At 38.4% G+C, this 24,201-nt stretch overlaps 1 protein-coding gene across 1 annotated transcript in view; it reads right to left on the bottom strand.

Annotated features, from left to right (window-relative positions):
- Positions 1-24,201, bottom strand: part of LOC121736281 (IDLSRF-like peptide) — a 109,176-nt gene that overhangs the window by 25,541 nt on the left and 59,434 nt on the right. Inside the window, exon 2 of the mRNA XM_042127374.1 lies at positions 116-224. Within this exon, the coding sequence (XP_041983308.1) occupies positions 116-224 (109 nt within the window). The remainder of the gene's footprint in view (positions 1-115; positions 225-24,201) is intronic.

Consider the following 24,201-nt stretch of genomic DNA (forward strand, 5'->3'; position numbering starts at 1 on the left):
CTTGGTTTTTCTAGTCTTGGTCTCTTGCTTTCTTTGCAAGACTAAAACTAAGACTGTAAGACCACTCATCAATTGTTACTCATCAAATCATAGCATATTAGTATTTAGTACTCACCGGATCTCTTGGTGTGGTGTCCGTAGAGCTTGTTGAGGTCCAGCGAGAGCGCCGGCGCGCAGACCGCCGCCAGCGCCGCCAAGCACGCCACCGCGCGCCGCGACCACATCTGAAAGAGATAGAGATAGTGTTGAAGTAAGATTGAATTTCCGCAAAAACTCTTGACTCACAAACACATGCTCTCGCATAATGCCCTGCCCTCAGGCAGGGTGGGTATTTGGATCAAAATGTAGACAGAAAAACAGAGTGCGTAAATTGTGGAAATATACTTTTAATAAAATTACGTGATACTCGTAGCACTACGGCGTAGACTGTATCACACTCGTAGCACTACGGCGTAGACTGTATAACAGTCGTAGCGCTACGGCATAGACTGTATCACACTCGTAGCACTACGGCGTAGACTGTATCACACTCGTAGCGCTACGGCGTAGACTGTATCACACTCGTAGCACTACGGCGTAGACTGTATCACACTCGTAGCACTACGGCGTAGACTGTATCACACTCGTAGCGCTACGGCGTAGACTGTATCACACTCGTAGCACTACGGCGTAGACTGTATAACACTCGTAGCGCTACGGCGTAGACTGTATCACACTCGTAGCACTACGGCGTAGACTGTATAACACTCGTAGCGCTACGGCGTAGACTGTATAACACTCGTAGCGCTACGGCGTAGACTGTATAACAGTCGTAGCGCTACGGCGTAGACTGTATAACAGTCGTAGCGCTACGGCGTAGACTGTATAACACTCGTAGCGCTACGGCGTAGACTGTATAAAACTTGTAGCACTACGGCGTAGACTGTATAACAGTCGTAGCGCTACGGCATAGACTGTATCACACTCGTAGCGCTACGGCGTAGACTGTATCACACTCGTAGCACTACGGCGTAGACTGTATAACACTCGTAGCGCTACGGCGTAGACTGTATAAAACTTGTAGCACTACGGCGTAGACTGTATAACAGTCGTAGCGCTACGGCATAGACTGTATCACACTCGTAGCACTACGGCGTAGACTGTATCACACTCGTAGCAGTCGTAGCACTACGGCGTAGACTGTAATAATAGCTCCCACACCGGTTTCGGTGACGGTGGCCGGTTTCATTGAAACCAGGCCAGCTACGCAGGAGTAATTTTTATAGTGACCAAGTGTGTGCGCAGTACACAAGAGCACTCTCTATTCCTTTACTCTCATAACCCAGTGGGACGGACGACCGACACGACTGGCGGGAGATCAGGCGCAGGACCGACTTTTTACATGCCCATCCGACGCATGGATCATCTTACTTGTCAGACAATCAGGTGATCAGCCTGCATTGTCCTAACCAAACTTGGAAATAACATGTTTCCAACGCGGGAATCGAACCCACGACCTCCGAGTCAAGAGCCGCGCTCTATACCACTAGACCACGGAGGCGTAGACTGTATCACACTCGGAGCACTACAGCGTAGACTGTATAACAGTCGTAGCGCTACGGCGTAGACTGTATCACACTCGGAGCACTACGGCGTAGACTGTATAACAGTCGTAGCGCTACGGCGTAGACTGTATCACACTCGGAGCACTACGGCGTAGACTGTATAACAGTCGTAGCGCTACGGCGTAGACTGTATAACAGTCGTAGCGCTACGGCGTAGACTGTATCACACTCGTAGCACTACGGCGTAGACTGTATCACACTCGGAGCACTACGGCGTAGACTGTATAAAATTTGTAGCACTACGGCGTAGACTGTATAACAGTCGTAGCGCTACGGCATAGACTGTATCACACTCGGAGCACTACGGCGTAGACTGTATAACACTCGTAGCGCTACGGCGTAGACTGTATCACACTCGGAGCACTACGGCGTAGACTGTATAACACTCGTAGCACTACGGCGTAGACTGTATCACACTCGGAGCACTACGGCGTAGACTGTATAACACTCGGAGCACTACGGCGTAGACTGTATCACACTCGGAGCACTACGGCGTAGACTGTATCACACTCGGAGCACTACGGCGTAGACTGTATCACACTCGGAGCACTACGGCGTAGACTGTATCACACTCGTAGCACTACGACGTAGACTGTATAACACTCGTAGCACTACGGCGTAGACTGTATCACACTCGGAGCACTACGGCGTAGACTGTATAACAGTCGTAGCGCTACGGCGTAGACTGTATCACACTCGGAGCACTACGGCGTAGACTGTATAACAGTCGTAGCGCTACGGCGTAGACTGTATCACACTCGGAGCACTACGGCGTAGACTGTATAACAGTCGTAGCGCTACGGCGTAGACTGTATAACAGTCGTAGCGCTACGGCGTAGACTGTATCACACTCGTAGCACTACGGCGTAGACTGTATCACACTCGGAGCACTACGGCGTAGACTGTATAAAATTTGTAGCACTACGGCGTAGACTGTATAACAGTCGTAGCGCTACGGCATAGACTGTATCACACTCGGAGCACTACGGCGTAGACTGTATAACACTCGTAGCGCTACGGCGTAGACTGTATCACACTCGGAGCACTACGGCGTAGACTGTATAACACTCGTAGCACTACGGCGTAGACTGTATCACACTCGGAGCACTACGGCGTAGACTGTATAACACTCGGAGCACTACGGCGTAGACTGTATCACACTCGGAGCACTACGGCGTAGACTGTATCACACTCGGAGCACTACGGCGTAGACTGTATCACACTCGGAGCACTACGGCGTAGACTGTATCACACTCGTAGCACTACGGCGTAGACTGTATAACACTCGTAGCACTACGGCGTAGACTGTATCACACTCGGAGCACTACGGCGTAGACTGTATCACACTCGGAGCACTACGGCGTAGACTGTATCACACTCGTAGCACTACGGCGTAGACTGTATCACACTCGGAGCACTACGGCGTAGACTGTATCACACTCGGAGCACTACGGCGTAGTAACAAAATGCTCATAGTACAATGTAGTAAGATGATACTCGTAGGACTACGACGTGGTAGCGTGATACTTGTAACATTACGATGTAGTGGTGTCAGTTCTGATATCGGTTACGCACCATAACTTAGTAGGATTGTAACATAAAGGTGCTCCCTCACCGGGAGCATTCGCGTGTAATTTAACATTATAGATTTCACTTTGAGCAGTACATTACAATACTACCTCCCTGACTGACGAGCATTCGCGTGTACTTGCAATTTCTGTAATATATTCGACTTTGAGCATTACATAGCTAGTTGACTTCACTGACATGTAGTATTAATTTTACAAGTTATATCAAGACATTACACATTGATACAAGATGCGCATTGTAATGCTCGGTTGTCCTCTCTCACTGATGTAATACTCGGCTCTGTAACATTACATTACAAGCGAATGCTCCCGGTGAGGAGGCACCTTAATTATCTATATTCTATGCCATCAAATAGTAATTACCTAGCGCTCGTAATATGATATATCTAGGACAAGGCCTAGGGCGTAGGTCGTACAAATATACTTTTTATAGTCCTACAAAAATCACTATAATAATTTGAATTGAGCTACAGATCCTAAATAAATACTCGCTTAATTACAATGGACACGCAAAATGACGAAAGTAATATAAATTATAAAATATATTTTTTGACGGATTCAAAAAATACTAAATGGTATTTTTTACATATAAACTTATGGCTCGATTATTATGCGTCTGCGCAAACGAGCGGTTTGACCGCCAAGTGTAGCAGCTATGCTGCGAGATCTCAACAATTGTATGGAAATGACAGCGATAAAAGTATCATATTATGTCCTTTCCAGGGACTCAAAGTATCTTCATACCAAACAGCAAAATAGGTTCAGCGGTTTGAGCGTGAAGAGGTAACAGACAAAGAGACAGACAGACACACTTTCGCATTTATAATATTAAAGGAGTGACAGACGTGCGAGTAAGTACGCGGACTTATGCTTTGTTCAAACCTACGCGCTCCCGCTTCGCAGTCGCGCGGTCGTGTAGGTTTGGCCTTTAAAGCCTTATGGCTCGACGATCTTAATCGCCTGTGTGTCACCTAAAGTTCGCGTACTTAAAGATTGCCATGCAAGTTCACCGTTTTGGAATTTTACTCGTAGCTCGTCTCGGTTTGTCTACGTCTGGCAAGACTGTGAGCCGTATGCCGCGAGTCGCGAGCCTGGGGACATGGTAATCTAGTGTGAGCCATTCTCGTATGTCACCGACGTCGAGCCGAGTAAGTTCGCGAGCTTAAAGCCCGCGTGTTTTAAGTTCGTACGTCTATCAGGCATTTTAGTATGGAAATAAGTTTTATTTTATGAGATGCTGTGTTACTTCATCTAACGTGATTTCTGTGACCTTCCCAATAACCCTAAAATTCGTTCAAACTTAAAAAACATTATATTTTGTGCAGACACATTATTTAGTCTTTCTCACACTAATCTAGTAATAGGCTGTAAAAACGTTAGGTAATTTCGTATAGAACATCAGACCCGAGCAAATTAAGTGATAAAATTTATGTTCGCAATTACCATAGAGGCGGCTTCTAATTAGAAGTTATTCTTAGATTTTTTTTATCTCAGGCATTTCTTTTCGGCTTAGCAATAAGGTTAAGTAAGTAGTGGATTATGCGTACAAATATTCGAATGGGTGAATAAAAAATAAGCTGTTTTCATTAACTAAGTATTTTGATCGGCTCCGTCCGCGTAAATAAGGAATTTCACAGGCACCGTACATTTAGCCGCAAAGAATGGCCTTTCTTTCTCGTGGTCTACTATACCCGTGGGCGTATATAAGGGGGGGGGGTCCTGGGGGTCCGGACCCCCCATCTATCCATCTTACTTGTCCAATCGATAATATATTATACAGTGTCAGTACCTACCGATTTTCATCGGCGATTTACATGTATTTTTTCTATTTACAATATAATAATAATGTGGAGCGTGTATTGTAGGTATTTAGGCTGCTGCAGAAGCCCAGTCCAACTCGCACTTAGCCGCTTTTTTACGTTATCCCCCCCTTATTAAAGCTATATATACGCCGCGCCCGTGACTATAGCTGTGGCTAAATTACACGAAAATCGGTCCAGTTAGAAAAAACGTGTTTTTTTTTTAATTTTATTTATTACAATAATAGTCATCTATGGGCTTTTCGCCTTTGTTTATCGCTTTTTAGAGGTCGCGTGTTAAAACTAACACACCAACCCGAAAGTTTTATAATATAGTACAGAAGAATAGATATTTTATGCGAGAACTGAACAATATTTTAAAACCTTGTTACAAATTTCTTGGAATTAAAAAAAAAATATTCTCGCATATGACCTAACAAAACTCATAACAGCTTATTTTCACATAAATTCCAAGAAAATCCAGAATATCACTTCTCGGAATATTTGATGTTTGCACTGCAAATTATCATAATGTTATTCATTCGCTATAATGAGATCTGCTTTTAATTGTGATTAATGCGGTTGGCGCATTCTCTCAACAAATATTTGGGAATTTTCACTGCATATTTACACTCCTACTGATAAAGTATTTACACAGCGTATTACTATTTCGAGTTAACATTTGATGTTAACTCCATATTTCTTTTGTTAACTCTAGGCTTGGTTCACACGCCGCAATTCTGCACGTTGCCTGCACGCTTTTTGCAGTATACGGCTTAATGAATAAATAGTGGCGCATACAATGTATATAGAACCATTCATATTATGACGTGTATTGATTTTTTAAATTCAAATCATCATTCAAAAACGACAGTTTTAAAATTGCTACTTACCCACTCATGTCTTTATGTGATTTGTATAATACTTGAATACGGGTGTAACAAAAACAAGTGATAATACTTTAGGGTGTGTACGTGTTCCTTGTAGAGAGTTCACTGTGAAAGTAGCAGCGCTGAAAGACCAAAATTTTTTTTCACTTTTGTATGGGGAAACTCGTGACGCTCGGCTCTTGCCCATACAAAAGTGAAAAAAAAAATATTCGTCTTTCAGAGCTGCTACTTTGTGAACTCTCTACAAGGAACATGTACACACCCTAAAGTATTATCACTAGTTTTTGTTACACACTGTATATTATAAACAAACACTTTTTACATAATAGTGTAGATTAATTAACTATAAACCACCTAACCAAGGAGAACATAACTCTTACCCAATTTCATCAACACAAATGTACAATGAAATGGCATGAAGTTGAATGAAGTGTGTGCGGAACTGTCGAATGGCGATGAAGTTGGAATTAATTTGTCGCTGTGCGGTTTCTGTCGAGTTGTTACGAACTGTCGAAATGAAAATTGGTTTCACAAGTTTGTGTTTGTCGAAACTTGAGTTTCACACATTATTGATGACTCTGATGACTTTATTCTGATTCAGCTTCGATTCAGTCTGGATTCTAATTTCTATTGAACAGCAAAGTAGTTTTTTGTGATTTTATGCGAATAACATTCTACTTCATGACGCCCGCAACTCCGTTGCACCAAAATTCATTCGTCGCGCGGGAACCGTACATTTTTCCGGGATAAAAAGTATCCTATGTCCTTTCCCGGGACTCAAAGTATCTCCATACCAAATTTCAGCGAAATCGGTTTAGCGGTTTGGGCATGAAGAGGTAACAGACAGAGAGAAAGACACATTTTCACATTTATAATATTATAGTATGGATACTGAATTGAACAAGGACCGAAGATGCATTGATTTTACATCAAAATTAAAATTCTATTTGAATTAGTTTTAATAAAACTAGAAGAATCTGAGTTCTCGTATTACCTCAGTAATCTTTCGAATCATTTTCGTTTATGTTGAATAGTTTCATTATTTTAACATTAATTTCAACCCTTAAAAATATAAGGAAAATAAAATATTTATAATATAAAGAATTCCAAAGCAGACACCCGCGCGTGACTGAAAAACATAAAAATAATAAATAAAAGCTGCTCAACTTCGAAAAATAAATTTTAGAATCAAAGTCATAAAACTTTCAACATCGTGCTTCTGAAGTTACGAAAAAATATAAAGTTTGAAGAATATTAAAATATGTGGTTGGAGGTTAAAACGCAATAAAAGTTGTTGTCTAAAATGCAAAACTAAAATTAGAAAACTTTGTAAAACTGCCTTGTTCTATGCTTGTTTTTACCATCCAGTATCTCTATAATAAATTTCGGCAAAATCGGTTTAGCCATTTGGGCGTGAAAAGGTAACAGACGGATACACTTTCATAATAATTAACGGATTCATTTGGTTATCCGGTTTCTTGGGGGACGTCCACAAATTACGTGAGGTTTCTTTTTTCAATTTTCTGACCTTCTGGACCCTCTGGACCCCCCTGGTGAGATTTCGTGAGATTTTATTCAACCCCCTCTCCCAATCTCACGTGAGATTTTTCAAAATGTGGGTTTCTTACGTATAAACTAAACGCGTTGGATTGTTTGACAGTCAGTAGATGAATAACGTCAAAGTATGAATGAAATTACTTTCTTTCGAACGAATTTGTGAATGATCTTACGGCCATTCCCAATATTTGATCTATCTCTGGTTTTGCCCTACTAGAGATAGGAATAGCTCAGATTAGACATTAGAGACATATATTTTATGTCAATTATTGTGAGCTATTTCTATCTCTAGTAGGGCAAAACCAGAGATAGATCAAATATTGGGAACGGCCGTTAATCGTATAATGATTACGCTTACGATTCAATCTTAAGCATACGCACTTAATCTGGATGAAATGGACCCAAAATAGTACTTTTTTTTGTAACAATGAGAAAAAAACGTGAGATTTGCCGAGACCCCCCCTCTCTTCAACGTAAGATTAGATGAGATTTGACTCGATTCCCTCCCCCCATCAAACACCTCACGTAATTTGTGGCGCCCCCTTATGCTAAGTACTGACATACGGTTTTGCTCGATAGTTTTACTCCAAATCGAGCAATAACCACCGTGTGGACCGCCAAAACTGACAGCTCGAAGGCTCACTTCGAGCCGGCTCGATGGATTAAATATGTCATTTCCTTCGATTTGGAGTAAAACTATCGAGCAAAACCGTATATGAGTACTTAGCATTACAACAGTTGCAAAATAATTCTAAACAAAAAAGGAGAATATCATTCGATTCAACGAAATTAATTCCCTGATAAAATAACGAATAAATAGAACAAAGGATCTAGTAATGAGAATCGTTACTCGGCACAAATTTGTTTCTTGCGGTTATTTTCTCGCGCTCTTATATTAAATATATATATTTTATCTTATATTAAATATATTATACGTAATACATTTATCCCACAACGTATTATTACAGTATAATGTTAAGCCAGACACGTTTGTGTTGTTACAATATTTCATACAGGCCTTTCTTGGTAAAAAAAAAACATGTAAGTAAAGTAGAAATAATCCGGTGAACCTTTCTTAGTTTTTGATCGGGGATGCGTATGTACTGGGTGTAACAAAATTAAGTGATATTTAGGGTGTGTGAGTGTAGAGTTAACTGTGAAAGTAGCAGCTCTGAAAGAGCAAACTTTTCTTTAACTTTTGTATGGAAAAACTCATAACACTGCGGTGTGTTTCCAAACAAATAACAAAAAAAAACACTTTTAGCGTTAGTAGTACTTTCACAGTAAACTCTTTATAAAGAACACATACACCCCCTTAAGTATTATCACTCTGTTTTGTTACACCCTGTATGGAAACACTATGCTATTTCTTTCTCCTTTCATTTCACCCGTTCTATGTACTTCGCTTGCGTATGCGCTCGACATCTAACTTCCAAGTTTGTATTAAACTAATAATTTATTGATTTATTTAATTAGGCTGTCAGATAGTCGGTAGTTTAATGCAAATATGGCACCGAGACAAACCCTTGTCGGGTTTAATGGTGCTGCTGTTAAGTCTATGCTGTTCAAAGTACAGTCCCCACACTGCCATTTGGTTTAAATATAATGTTTGTGTATCTGATGCTTAATAAATAAAATAAGTAAATAATATGGAGTAACCTATGTTAATTACGATTAACCTATCCCGACCATAAACTATCTTTCATCAAAATCGGTTGAGTAGCTTAGTCTGCTATAAAGTATAACTTTTTTTATTACAGTGTGTTAGTAATACACTGTTATCCTTGAAACCATCAAATGAGCCCGTCGAAATGAACAACTTTTTCTATGAGAACAATGCTGGGATCTCAGAAAAAAAAATGCCGTCTTCATACCCATACGGATGCCCGGATCGGCTATTTGTATGGGTATGAAGACATTTTTTGAGTTCCCAGCATTGTTCTCATAGAAAAAGTTGTACATCTTGACGGGCTCATTTGATGGTTTCAAGGATAACGGTGTTTACATTAACACACTGTATAATTATATTAATCTGAATCTCTTTTCGTTTTTGTAAACATTGATAAAACAACCATAATGAAACAAATATTTTACACTATAGCCCAATCCGTTCAGCCGAGTTTTAGCGTTACTAACACAATTGAAATCCATTTTTATATATATACTAGCTGTCCCGGTGAACTTCGTGTCACTTTAAAACCTTCTCTGGACTTCTACGAATATTTTAAAACTAAAATCAGCCCAATCCGTTCAGCCGTTTTCGAGTTTTAGCGCGACTAACACATTTGAAAATCCATATTTATATATAAGACTAGCTGTCCCGGTGAACTTTGTGGCACTTTAAAACCTTTCCTGGACTTCTACGAATATTTTAAGACTAACATCAGCCCAATCCGTTCAGCCGTTTTCGAGTTTTAGCGCGACTAACACATTAAAAAATCCATTTTTATATATAAGAAGACTAGCTGTCTCGGTGAACTTCGTGTCACTTTAAAACCTTCCCTGGACTTCTACAAATATTTTAAGACTAAAATCAGCCCAATCCGTTCAGCCGTTTTCGAGTTTTAGCGCGACTAACACATTTGAAAATCCATATTTATATATAAGACTAGCTGTCCCGGTGAACTTCGTGTCACTTTAAAACCTTCCCTGGACTTCTACGAATATTTTAAGACTAAAATTAGCCCAATCCGTTCAGCCGTTTTCGAGTTTTAGCGTTACTAACACAATTGAAAATCCATTTTTATTAGAGATGTTCCGATCATGACTTTGGCCGACTAGCCGACTAGCCGATTAGTCGGTTGCAAAGAAGCCGACTAATCGGCCGACTAATCGGCCAACCGATCATGATTTCAGATGTTTTCGTAACGCTTCGTTTACTAAAGTAAGTCGCATACGCCGCCTGCGAACGTGTCGGATCGTGTTTTGTATTATGTTAACGTCATGATATAAAGAGGTAAAGCTATGCATTAGCCGACTAGTCGCCGACTACTAAAGTAGCCGGATAGTCGGCTTTACCGACTAGTCGGCACATCTCTAATTTTTATATATAAGAAGATATAGATGATTGAAAATATCTGTGAACATTTAAATTGGCACTTCGAGGTAGCAATTAATATTGTGCCCGTCAATTCGCTGACCGTAAAAATGCTCGTCGTTATATCACGCGCACGGCCGTAAAAATTTAACTGCCGCTCTGTCAATATTGACAAATTGACGTAAACGGTGGAATTGACGTTTATGGGCGTTTGTGCACTACACGGAATTTTACCGTCCGGCGTTCATAACTTTCACGTTTGCCACATAAATAAGGTAGGAAATCGAGATGCCGCGCCGCGCCCGATGGTAAAATTCCGTGTAGTGCACAAACGCCCTCAAGTACTTTTAATGTGCTTCAGAAGCGAAAACATGAATAAATATACCTAAACGTTGAACAATCCAAGTAAAAATTTAAGAACTTGATGAATGTTAGGAATTCCGTTGCGCCAAAATTCGTGTACCTTATTGAAACCGTAAATTTCTCCGGGATAAAAAGTATTGTATTGCCTTTCCCGGGACTCAAAGTATCTTCATGGCAAACAGCAAAATCGGTTCAGTGGTTTGAGCGTCAAGAGATAAGAGACAGACACACTTTCGCATTTATAATATTAGTAAAGTATCGATAATGTATTGTTTATTTACTATGAATAATATGCAGAATCGTTATTGAATTTTTATATAAAATTTGCACAGACATAATATCTAGCACTATTATACATACAGACTAAATGCACATACGCAACTTATGTTAAAGATGATTTAAGGCCTTACATACATAAAGCTAAAAAGACATATTTAAAACAAATCTTTCATGCACGGTTCCAGGGGGATGGCAGGCAGCAGGAGACATAAATAAATGTAAGTAAGTAATTATATAATACTTTTTTTTTATTTTATTTAAACACATCAAGTCTCAACTTAATAGCCTTAGCAGATTGTTAAGATATAATATATACGTGGGAGAGCCATGCTTCGGCACGAATGGGCCGGCTCGACCGGAGAAATACCACGTTCTCACAGAAAACCGGCGTGAAACAGCGCTTGTGCTGTGTTTCACCGAGTGAGTGAGTTTACCGGAGGCCCAATCCCCTACCCTATTCCCTTCCCTACCCTCTCCAATTCCCTTCCCATCCCTACCCTCCCCTATTACCCTATTCCCTCTTAAAAGGCCGGCAACGCACCTGCAGCTCTTCTGATGCTGCGAGTGTCCATGGGCGACAGAAGTTGCTTTCCATCAGGTGACCCGTTTGCTCGTTTGCCCCCTTATTTCATAAAAAAAAAGAAGTACTTTTTACAATTTAAATGATTGTCCTGTGGACCCCAAACTAGGCGAAGCCTGTATCTTGGTGGTTCTAATTTTACAGTAATTGATTTCACCCAGGAATTAGACGCGTTTTCGGCGGAAAGCACAAATCCACTTAGTATTGGTCTAGTATAATAGTTTTTTTTTTTATTAAATTCATTACACCTCTATATTATATAATAAAAGAATCTGACTACCGTTAGTTATAATTTTGAGAAGTTAAGAATTGAATTACTTAAATACTAAATATACTTACACTACTAAATATAGTACAACAAATTAAATGGAAAGGATTAAAAACATTGCCCTTTGATAGGTCTACATGTTACTTATTAAGTGAGCATCATAGTAGTAAGCCAAATACAATAATAAGTAATAACGGTAGTTTATACAAAACAATTTATAGTTCATTCATTCACAGGAAAAATAGGATAATAACAAAGAGGAATAGTTTTAATGGGGTAGGTGGGCAGGTAATTACAGTCAATAATAATTAATATTGGACTAAATGTAAGTATAGTAATTTACCACATTTCTCACACGTGGGAGAGCCATGCTTCGGCACGAATGGGCCGGCTCGACCGGAGAAATACCACGTTCTCACAGAAAACCGGCGTGAAACAGCGCTAGCGCTGTGTTTCGCCGAGTGAGTGAGTTTACCGGAGGCCCAATCCCCTACCCTATTCCCTTCCCTACCCTCCCCAATTCCCTTCCCATCCCTACTCTCCCCTATTACCCTATTCCCTCTTAAAAGGCCGGCAACGCACCTGCAGCTCTTCTGATGCTGCGAGTGTCCATGGGCGACGGAAGTTATGATGAATCATAACTTCCCAAAAATTCTTGTGATTCTCCCTCCGAAAATTTCATTCTGGGACTGCGCCTGCCCTCTTTATTATACAACTTTTATAATAATAAAATAGGAAAATGAATAAATGAGATAGAACACACAAATTCAACTGAAGCTTATTTAATTCTAGTTTACTTAGCGTACCTAGGTCACCTGTCAGCCACAGGCTAAAATTAATTGCAAAAGCAGATTTAATGCTAGGAAAATTATAATATTACTATAGCAGACTTTTATAAGAAACTTAAGCAAGTAGTTTTCCAGGAATACAAGCTTTGGTTCCCTATTAAACTATCTTAGGAAAGACATTTTTAGGAAACCTGCATTAGTGAAAAATGTGAGCGACTTATGATTTAACAGGATATAATATTAATGCAATGTTTTTACGTTATGCTTAGTGCGGTTTTGCTCGATAGTTTTACTCCAAATCGAGTAATAATTACTGTGTGGACCGCAAAACTGACAGCTCGAAGGCTCGCATCGAGCCGGTTTGATGGAATGAAATATATCGATTAAGAATAAAACTATCGAGCAATGCTGAATGTGTTGACGAAAGCCCGAGCCGCGGGTTTTGCTCGACGTTATTGCTCGTTCGAGCAAAACCGTATGTGAGTACTTAGCATTAGACGGTTTTGTTCGACGTTGACAACGTTTCTTAGGTCCATAAACATCACAATTTTTTTCGCGGCTTGTGTTGCATTTTTACTTTTTTTGTAATAAAATTTTAAAATGTAACGAATTTCTTCATTAGAACCACTCATTTTAACAATAAGAAAAACAAATGTAAATCTCACATTTACCTTATTTGAATTTGGAATTATGTTCTGCAAAATAACTTTTTAAACCGAAATCAGCCAGATACAATTGGTAGATATAGCCCAAGAGATTTTGTGACAAGTTCATCTATACATCTATACATATACCTAAATAAAATTGGAGTGTCTGTTTGTAATATTGAAAGAACCGTTTTACTACATGCATATTATGAATGTATATGCGCTACATACACCAAAACAACATTTTTTACAATTTTTGTCTGTCTGTCTGTTTGTTCCGGTTAATCTCCGAAATGGCTGGAACGATTTTGACGGGACTTTTTTTGGCAAATAGCTGATGTAGTAAGGAATAACTTGGGCTACTTTTTAACTGACTTCCGAAAAGGAGGATGATATATTTTACTTTTTTGTATGCAGTTTACGCGGACGAAGTCGCGGGCAACAGCTAGTACATACTATAATGCGAAAAGACTTTTTCCCCAACCTATTATTTACTGATTGTGCTTGTAACGCCCTCTGCTCCAACCTTTGCATAATAATATTCTGTGCCTTTTTGTATAACTGAGTTTTTTTTTTTTTTTGCAAAAACCATAATCCAGTTGGGTTATTACAGATTTAAACTCAAAACTCAAACTAAAAATTTTTTTATTCAGAATATTTTTTTGCAAATATTCTCTGAACGTCGGGTCTACTGGTGCCTAGTGCCTACCACCGGTTCGGGAAATAACATGGCGAGAAGAACCGGCGTAAGAAACTCGCTAACGAAAACTATTTAAAATACGGATTTTGTTTAAGGTGTAAAAAAAAAATCCGGATGTATTTTGTATAATTATAATTTTCTTTATACAGGGTGTTGGTTTAACACCGTTATCCTTAAAACCATCAAATGAGCCCGTAAAAATGAATAACTTTTTCTATGAGAACAATGCTGAGAACTCAAAAAAAATCGGTCTTCATACCCATACAAATTGCCGATCCAGGCAATTTCTTTTTTGAATTCCCAGCATTGTTCTCATAAAAAAGTTGTACATTTTGACGGGCTCATTTGATGGTTTTATGAATAACGGTGTTAAACCTAACATTTGGTATATACACCTGTTAAGCTAAGGTATAAAAGTAATTGATGCATTGTTTTCAACGCGGTAATCGAACCTATGATGTCAAATATCTAAAATACGATCTTAAATGTGTACTACAATATTATAACATAATTATTATTCAAATGAATTATTAAATTAACTATTATAAATGAGACATCATAATGAAATGGTCATGAATTCTGATTGCTTTTGTGTGTGGAACTGGGAGTGCTGTGGTAAATTATGCGAATATATTAATTCTACTTAATTGTTTTATTCAAACACTGTATTATATATTTGATAGTCTGGTCCATAAAATTTTCATCATCCTACTAGTCCTACTAATATTATAAAGGCGAAAGTTTGTTTGGATGTATGGATGTATAGATGTATGGATGTGTGGATGTGTGGATGTATGGATGTTTGTTACTCTTTCACGCAAAAACTACTGAACGGATTTTAATGAAACTTTACAATAATATAGCTTATACATCGGAATAACACATAGGCTACAATTTTAACCGACTTTCAAAATGGGGGAGGTGTTATGTTCGTTTTCTTATGTTCAACGATTACTCCGTCGTTTGTTAACCGATTTTCAAAATTTTTCTTTTGGTATGTAGGGTATCATCCCAATTTGGTATTATATTCACAAAAGTGGTGATCTGATGAAAGATCCATAATTAATCGAGGGAACTCCTCAAAATTTATGGGGAAACATGTGGTGACTTCGGTTTCGTGAGAAGTATTCTAAGCATATGCTAAGTAATTTCGTAGTGCCCAAGTGTGAGCGCAGTACAAAGAGCGCTCTCTATTCCTTTACTCTCATACCCCAGTGGGACAGAAGAGCGACACGACTGGCGAGAAATCAGGCGCAGGACCGACTTTTTACATGCCCATCCGACGCATGGACCATCTCACTTGTCAATCAGTTAATAAGCCTGCATTGTCCTAGGTAACCAAACTTGGAAATAACATGTTTCCAACGTGGGAATCGAACCCACGACCTCCGAGTCAAGAGCCGAGCTCTAAACCACTGGACCACGAAGGTGTTATAATATACAGTACACTGTTATAGTATCAGTGCTGTCACGAATTTGCTTACACAATAATTTTAAAAAGTAACTCTTTCCGCTCTGCTATTTTGACAGTGACTACATTTAAAAAAATTCACCCTAAAGTACTATGTTTTTTTAACATTCTGTATAAGTTGTTGTGCGTATCCACCAGAGACGTGTTGCGAGGAATGTGTTTTTAAGACCCAATAGCATCGCCGCGTTGAGCGATGTCACGGCAAGCTCACGTCAATGAAGCGATTCTATTGGTTTTCAAAAACACATTCTTCGTAACACACCTCTGGTGGAAACGCAGCCTTAAGTTTGTTTGACGTATTCACATTCAAACAAACAGATTTTGCAAATTGTAAACGACGCATCTCTGCAAATGCGGGACGCGGTGTAGGTACTATGCCGCGATTTTCATCTGAGTGGGGTCCTTTTCGGCAGCATCCGCTTTACACTTTTGTGTTTTTTTTTTTTTATTATTAAATAAGGGGGCAAACGAGCAAACGGGTCACCTGATGGAAAGCAACTTCCGTCGCCCATAGACACTCGCAGCATCAGAAGAGCTGCAGGTGCGTTGCCGGCCTTTTAAGAGGGAATAGGGTAATAGGGGAGGGTAAGGATGGGATGGGAAGGAAATAGGGGAGGGTAGGGAAGGGAATAGGGTAGGGGATTGGGCCTCCGGTAAACTCATTCACTCGGGGAAACACAGCGCAAGCGCTGTTTCACGCCGGTTTTCACCCAAATCATATAAATATGTATTATAATGTCCGTCTGATTGTATTTTTTTTTCCTTTTTTGCTATGTTCTGTTTCATTTTGATTTAATTTACTTTCGTCTTTCTTATTGCTTTTTTCCCTTGCGTAATCTTTGTTATGTGATGTAATGTGTTTACATGTCGAATAAACGTTTATTATTATTATTTATTATTATTAATGTGAGCTGAGCATGATGCTTCCCCAAACCCTCACCAAATAAAGTTCCCCCGGGAGACGCCGAAAGCCCGGAAAAATTCCGGGAAACCGCTTTCCCGATATATTCAGTACCACTTTGTAACGCGAAAATAGTTTTTTATTCACTAAAATCATGTTTATAAAGTTAATAAAATAGCTGGTAAAATATGTTTTGTTATCACGCTATTATAATATAGGGCAATGATTGATGTAATATTTTACCGGAGCAGAGGGCTTAACCAAGACGTTTTCTTTATCTCTTCTTTATACAAAATGGTTTACACGTATTAAGTAGTTAACTAAATTTTAACTTATGACTTTATACTTACTTACAAAATTTGAACTTGCTACTCAATTTGTGTTTACATGCAATTAATAACTTAAAATTAAGTTAAAATTTAGTTAACTTACGTGTAAACCAACCATAGAATAGGGTGCTTCTGTATACAACTTATTGTAAAAGTAGCAGTGCTGAAAGACATTCGGTATATTGAAAAAGATAAAATAAACAGACGAACATAATATAACCTCCTCCTTTTTGGAAGTTAGTTAAAAATAATCTCCATTCGTAAGAATAGTTTCACTGCCGGAAAATGTACGGTTCCCGCACGATAACTTATAATTATGTTAGTAGTTAGTATATTATTACTATACTAGAGACGCCCGCAATTCCGTTGCGCCAAAAATCGATTATCGTGCGGGAACTGTACATTTTTCCGGGATAAAAAGTATCCTATGTCCTTTCTGTATCTCTATACCAAATTCCAGCAAAATCGGTTCAGCGGTTTGGGCGTGAAGAGGTAATAGACAGACAGACACACTTTCGCATTTATAATATTAGTGTCCAGGAAGTATGGATGTTCCTCATCATCTACCTCATTATTATTTTTTTTTAATGAAATAAGGGGGCAAACGAGCAAACGGGTCACCTGATGGAAAGCAACTTCCGTCGCCCATGGACACTCGCAGCATCAGCTGCAGGTGCGTTGCCGGCCTTTTAAGAGGGAATAGGGTAATAGGGGAGGTTAGGGAAGGGAAGGGAAGGGAATAGGGGAGGGTAGGGAAGGGAATAGGGTAGGGGATTGGGCCTCCGGTAAACTCACTCACTCGGCGAAACACAGCGCAAGCGCTGTTTCACGCCGGTTTTCTGTGAGAACGTGGTATTTCTCCGGTCGAGCCGGCCCATTCGTGCCGAAGCATGGCTCTCCCACGTATACATTATGTATTAAAGCTACGAATAAAGCTAAGGAAGGCCTAATACAGTAACTCATACATAAATTATGTAATAAATGTAATATGTATGTATGATTTATGACGTATGAAAACTGGCAAGTTGCCAGCTGGTGTATATTTTATGTAAAACCTAATGACGCTAAATATTTACTTGTATTAGGGTTGTCTCTTCTCTGTTTAATTTTATAGCAGAAATATTTACTGTTTAAATTTATAGCAGAAGGTACTCGTAATTTAAACAGTCAATAGTCATGCCGTGTATATCATTTTCATCCATAATTAATTATAATTAATACTGTTTTAATGACACTGATTAATATAATATGTCTGGCAGAGGTAATAATTATTACCCTTGCCAGACATTTTAATCAGTATCATTTTCATTATCCGAGAAAGTTAATTACAACAGAGTCCCAAAAAAGGCGAAAGTAAAATCAGCTATTGACATTTTTTATTTATATTTATATACAAATCAAACCCTTTGTAATTGAAGGGCACTACTCAAAAAAAATCGACTTAATAATTAATAAATATGAATGTTCCCAAAACTTTGCACGCCTTAACCTGAAAGTTGAGTTTTTTGAGTTTTGCCTTTCTAATAATAGCTCCCACACCGGTTTCGGTGACGGTGGCCGGTTTCATTGAAACCAGGCCAGCTACGCAGGAGTAATTTTATAGTGCCCAAGTATGTGCGCAGTACACAAGAGCACTCTCTATTTCTTTACTCTCATAACCCTGTGGGACGGCAGACCGACACGACCGGCGAGAGATCAGGCGCAGGACCGACTTTTTACATGCCCATCCGACGCATGGATCATCTTACTTGTCAGACAATCAGGTGATCAGCCTGCATTGTCCTAACCAAACTTGGAAATAACATGTTTCCAACGCGGGAATCGAACCCACGACTTCCGAGTCAAGAGCCGCGCTCTGTACCACTAGACCACGGAGGCGTCTTTTCTTTCTTTCCTTTCTAATACTAAAGGTGCTAAATAACTATTTGTGCAGGCTAGGCTCTAATTTCAGCTTTTTCATGAACAAGTAATATTTTCTACTAATCGACAGCCCTACTACGCGAGCATATAACCTCAAGCTGCACATTAGCGGTACATTATTGTCGCGATAAACGTCTGATGAGTTATGCTGCCTCTAAAAGAAGGGAAGGGAACAAAATCAATTTAGTTTTGCTATATCTATTGGTTTTAGTATTAATAGTAGGTTAGTCAGAGTATGAGTTAAGTAATAATAAAAGAGAAATTTGATTTATAGTCCGTCTGTCATCTATGAATAAATATATTTTAATAGTATATTCTATGATGTACCATTGAATAAAATGATTCATTGGCCGATAGCGGACCAACGTAATTTGGTCGGGCTATGTCGATTTGTTGTTACTTGTAAGTATTATTAATTCTTTATGTTACACCCTGTATTATGTAGTACGTCGTGTATAAACTTAATATTCATTGTTCTAAATAATATTCCGTCTATTATGTAGATTGTAAGTCAAGTAGTTTTGCCAAATTCCTCGAACCAATATTATGTCAAACCACATAATATCTAGATACGGACGAAGTAGGCACAGCGTGGGCGGATGTGGGCGTTCGGTCAGGAATAAAACGGTAACGGGATTACACCCACTGTGTTTCGGGTTACACAAGTGGGTGGAATCAGTAGCGGCGTTTTGCGACGCTGGGCGACTGTCCAGGGCGCCGGATAAAAAGGGGCGCCGAACGCAAACAAAAAGGCGCCGCCTTCTTTAGCACCACCTGCGACGCTGAAGAAATCTCGCCCAGGGCGATGGCAGTGCCAAAGCCCTGGGTGGAATGTGGACTTTAGGGCCGGTATAAGTAGTCAGAACTTAAGATGCGACCCGGTCTCAAGACGCGGTTCGGCTCTGTGATTGGTCCAAATTTTGACAGCCAACCAATCACAGAGCCTGAACCGTGTCTTGAGACCGAGACGCATCTTGAGTACTGACTATTTGTACCAGCCTAAATATATGATGGCACATAAATATAGTGGGACATTTTAAAAGTTTAATATTTGGTGTTATAGATTACAAAAGCGACATTTTAAAATTTGTATAAAATTACTGTTCCTTTTAAAATGTACATCTTAGAAATACAGTATGCTAATTATGTGAATGCTCAACACTATCCATACTAATATTATAAATGCGAAAGTATCTCTGTCTGTCTGTCTGTCTGTCTGTCTGTCTGTCTGTCTGTCTTGCTTTCACGCCAAAACTACTGAACCGATTGCAATGAAATTTTGTATACAGTTATTCTAGAGTCTGAGAAAGGACATAGGCTAGATTTTGATGTGGGGAAATATCTTATTTCCATGAAAATATCGATGAAAATGAATTCGCATTGCGCGTGGCCAGCGCTCATCCCGGGGGTCCTGGGTTCGAGTCCCACAGGCGGAACAAAAAGTTTTCAATGTTCCTGGGTCTTGGATGTGTATTAAAATAAAATTTCAAAAATCTTAAACATATTTTATGTATAATATTATAAAAAATCCAGAAATATATCGACGGAATGAATATTTTAGTTCTAATACGATTCAACAGATGGCGTTTTATTTTTTACTTTATTGTAACATAGAACTAATCATACTTATTAGTTAGTATGTTTTTGTTTATAGTTTTTAATACGTTAGAATATTATGTTTAATAATATTATAACTTGGTATAATAATAATCAATCTATCTTATCTTATGTAGAACTCCTACTGCATTTCTAATCCATACTATCCATCTATACTAATCTATACTAATATTATAAATGCGAAAGTATCTCTGTCTGTCTGTCTTGCTTTCACGCCAAAACTACTGAACCGATTGCAATGAAATTTTGTATACAGTTATTCTAGAGTCTGAGAAAGGACATAGGCTACATTTTGATGTGGGAAAATATCTTATTTCCATGAAAATATCGATGAAAATGAATTCGCATTGCGCGTGGCCAGCGCTCATCCCGGGGGTCCTGGGTTCGAGTCCCGCAGGCGGAACAAAAAGTTTTCAATGTTCCTGGGTCTTGGATGTGTATTAAAATAAAATTTCAAAAATCTTAAACATATTTTATGTATAATATTATAAAAAATCCAGAAATATATCGATGGAATGAATATTTTAGTTCTAATACGATTCAACAGATGGCGTTTTATTTTTTACTTTATTGTAACATAGAACTAATCATACTTATTAGTTAGTATGTTTTTGTTTATAGTTTTTAATACGTTAGAATATTATGTTTAATAATATTATCACTTGGTATAAGGCGCCATCTATTGTGAATTTTTGGAACTAACTTAATTTGAACAAATTTACGCATTTTCACCCCTTTTTCCAGTAAAAAAGTAGCCTATGTCCTTTCTCAGGCTTTAGACTATCTGTATACAAAATTTCATTACAATCGGTTCGGTAGTTTTGGCGTTTGGCGTGAAAGCGAGACTGACAGACAGACAGACAGACCGAGATACTTTCGCATATATAATATTAGTATAGATTATGTGCACACTGCACAGCTGTTTTTGGGTATTTTGATTAATTAAGGGCCGCGCTACACCGGAATGGCAGCGGCGAGGCGAGCACTTTCAGCCCTGCCATTCCGGTGTAGCGCGGCCCTAAGAGGGGTACCACTTACCAGGGTTTTAAAAAGTTTTTAAATTTGACACCAATTTTGTTGACATCGCGCTTTATAAACTGAAGTCCACGCGGACGAAGTCGCGGGCAACAGCTAGTAATTTAATATACATATTACTGTATTTACTGTAATTTATATGTGGAATATCACGCTATCTAAGGACATGCGTAGTGAAAACAACAAGACAACCTGTTTTACCTTCAAATGAATTATAAAACATCGAACGTGGTTTCCACGGGGTACTTTTTTAAGGCAACAAAGGTTATAACCCCCTCACTATTAACACTTACCCAGCAATTACAAGATCTACTTGTTTTGTCTGGCCTATTAAAACGTCACTTAACAGAAAAAGACAGAAAACTTAAAATAGTTATAGGTAGTATTACAAATGGCATGAAATGCCATTAGAATTATGACTGGTATGGTAGTAGTTATAGTCATGGCAATTACTAGTCATCTAATTCATTACATTGTCATTGCTAATCCATCATGATTCATGACATACAAGCAATTAGTCATACACTAATTAATATTGGATTAAGATGGACTCCATTTTATCAACAGGTATAAGCAGAATGATGATTGTACTTTAGTAATTATTGTGTATGATAATGGAAGATTTTTAAGAGGATCATCGTTTTTTTTCCTTATATTATTAGCAAAATATTCTCATACCAGCATTATAATATCAGCATTATGTTCATATATTATTTTATTCGTTTTCATTGGAAAACAAACAAAATAATATTATGTGAATTGTGATTAGTGAACACAGTGCTGCGCTACAAAGTTAGAGGCGACAAATTATAAATTGATTAACCCATTTTTTGTAAATTCTTTTTTTAACAAAGTTACATTTCATTCCACAAGCTGTAAGTTCTTTATGGAACAAAATACACAATATAATAGAATCTTTATACTCTGTTCAGTTCAGTTCAAAATTTTAATGTACACTTTCAAAATGGTGCAGAATTAGTTTTCTCAGGTTTCAAAGCTCGAAATTAAATTCGTCAAAATTTTCCAGAACTTGTGCACGAGTTGAATCACGAGGGGGTGATAAGCACGTACTTTGATATTTTTACGACCTGTTTAAAACATAATATCTTCGTCATCTAGTGGTTAGAGCGTCGATCTCGACTATGGAGGTCGTGGGTTCGAATCCCGCGTTGGAAACATGTTATTTCCAAGTTTGGTTAGGACAATGCAGGCTGATCACCTGATTGTCTGACAAGTAAGATGATCCATGCGTCGGATGGGCATGTAAAAAGTCGGTCCTGCGCCTGATCTCTCGCCAGTCGTGTCGGTCTTCCGTCCCACTGGGTTATGAGAGTAAAGGAATAGAGAGTGCTCTTGTGTACTGCGCACACACTTGGGCACAATAAAATTACTCCTGCGTACCTGGTCTGGTTTCAAACCGGCCACCGTCACCGAAACCGGTGTGGGGAGTATCTTCGTCATATAAACCACAAAATGTTTGAAAGTATTATATGCGGCGTTATATTGGTAGCATGTTGGCATTTCTGCTAGACGACACCCGCAACGTAAAAATTCGTTAATCGTGCGGGGACCGTACATTTTTCGGGGATGGAGAGTATAATATATAAGTAATAATATTATCTACTTTACACGGGACTCAAAGTATATTTATACTAAATTTCAGCAAAATAGGTTTATTAATTAGGTAAGTACCTGGATGACCGAGCTTTGCTCGGTATAGCAAACACTCATTGACTTCGTATTACTTAATAACGCCATCTGCTGGTCATTAAAACAATTAGTTGCTAACAAAATAGTATTATTATTCGCCAATAGATGTCAGGAAGAGTCATATTTTTCAGATTATCGATTATCGATAAAACACGAATAAAAAGACATTTTCTGAAAATGATTCCTAGCTAGATCGATTTATCGCCTCCGAAACCTCCTATATAGTCGATTCCGAGATTCCAATTATATATATATAATATATACAAGAATTGCTCGTTTAAAGATATAAGATTTATCTTTTTGTCGCTAATTGTATATTTTATATATAAATATTATATATAATTCTCGTGTCACAATATTAGGCCGCGTGTTAAGGTGTAAATATTATAATAGGAATGTAAAACAAGTAGGTTTTACATTCCGGGCACATTATACTTTTAGAAGATATTTTATTGTACCTATCAAAGAGAAAATTTGTATTGTGTCACTTGAAAATATATTGTGGATTGTGAAAAGCCTTACTTGCTTTTATTTCAGTATAATTATTAGAATCCGAACATCGCGTACTCCTCCGAAACGGCTTTACTGATTTTAACCAAATTTTATATGCATATTCAGTGGGTCTGAGAATCGGCTACTGGGTACTTATTATATTGATAATTGAATTTGTTGAATACATAATAGTATATTATTACAACTCGAGACTGACGGCGACCATTGTTTATGCGACGGGATAGCGATGGACGTTGCCATGGTGACATACTTATTTAGTCACTTCAATAAAATAATATGGGTGAAATCTACGGTTAAATACTTTATATGGCAAAGAAACGTTTGCCAAGACAGCTAGTGACATTATAATTTATTAATGTATTCCACCTATTATTTTTGTCGCTAATATTTAAATGATATTACAGTTAACCATCTCTTTGACAAAGGTAAACCGCATAACGTTTTTTTACGATTTTTTTAGGTAATAAAATTTTCAACACTACTATAAAAATCTAACTTTCCCTAACTATTCTCTATGACGTAAAAATCACAGGGGAACAAAATTCGTGGCATAAAACAAAAATCAGAACGTAAAACAACTGCACTGTTTTAAAATACTGTAAAA

Source organism: Aricia agestis, chromosome 18 (assembly GCF_905147365.1).
Source record: "Aricia agestis chromosome 18, ilAriAges1.1, whole genome shotgun sequence".
In the NCBI taxonomy this organism is placed as follows: Eukaryota; Metazoa; Arthropoda; class Insecta; order Lepidoptera; family Lycaenidae; genus Aricia; species Aricia agestis.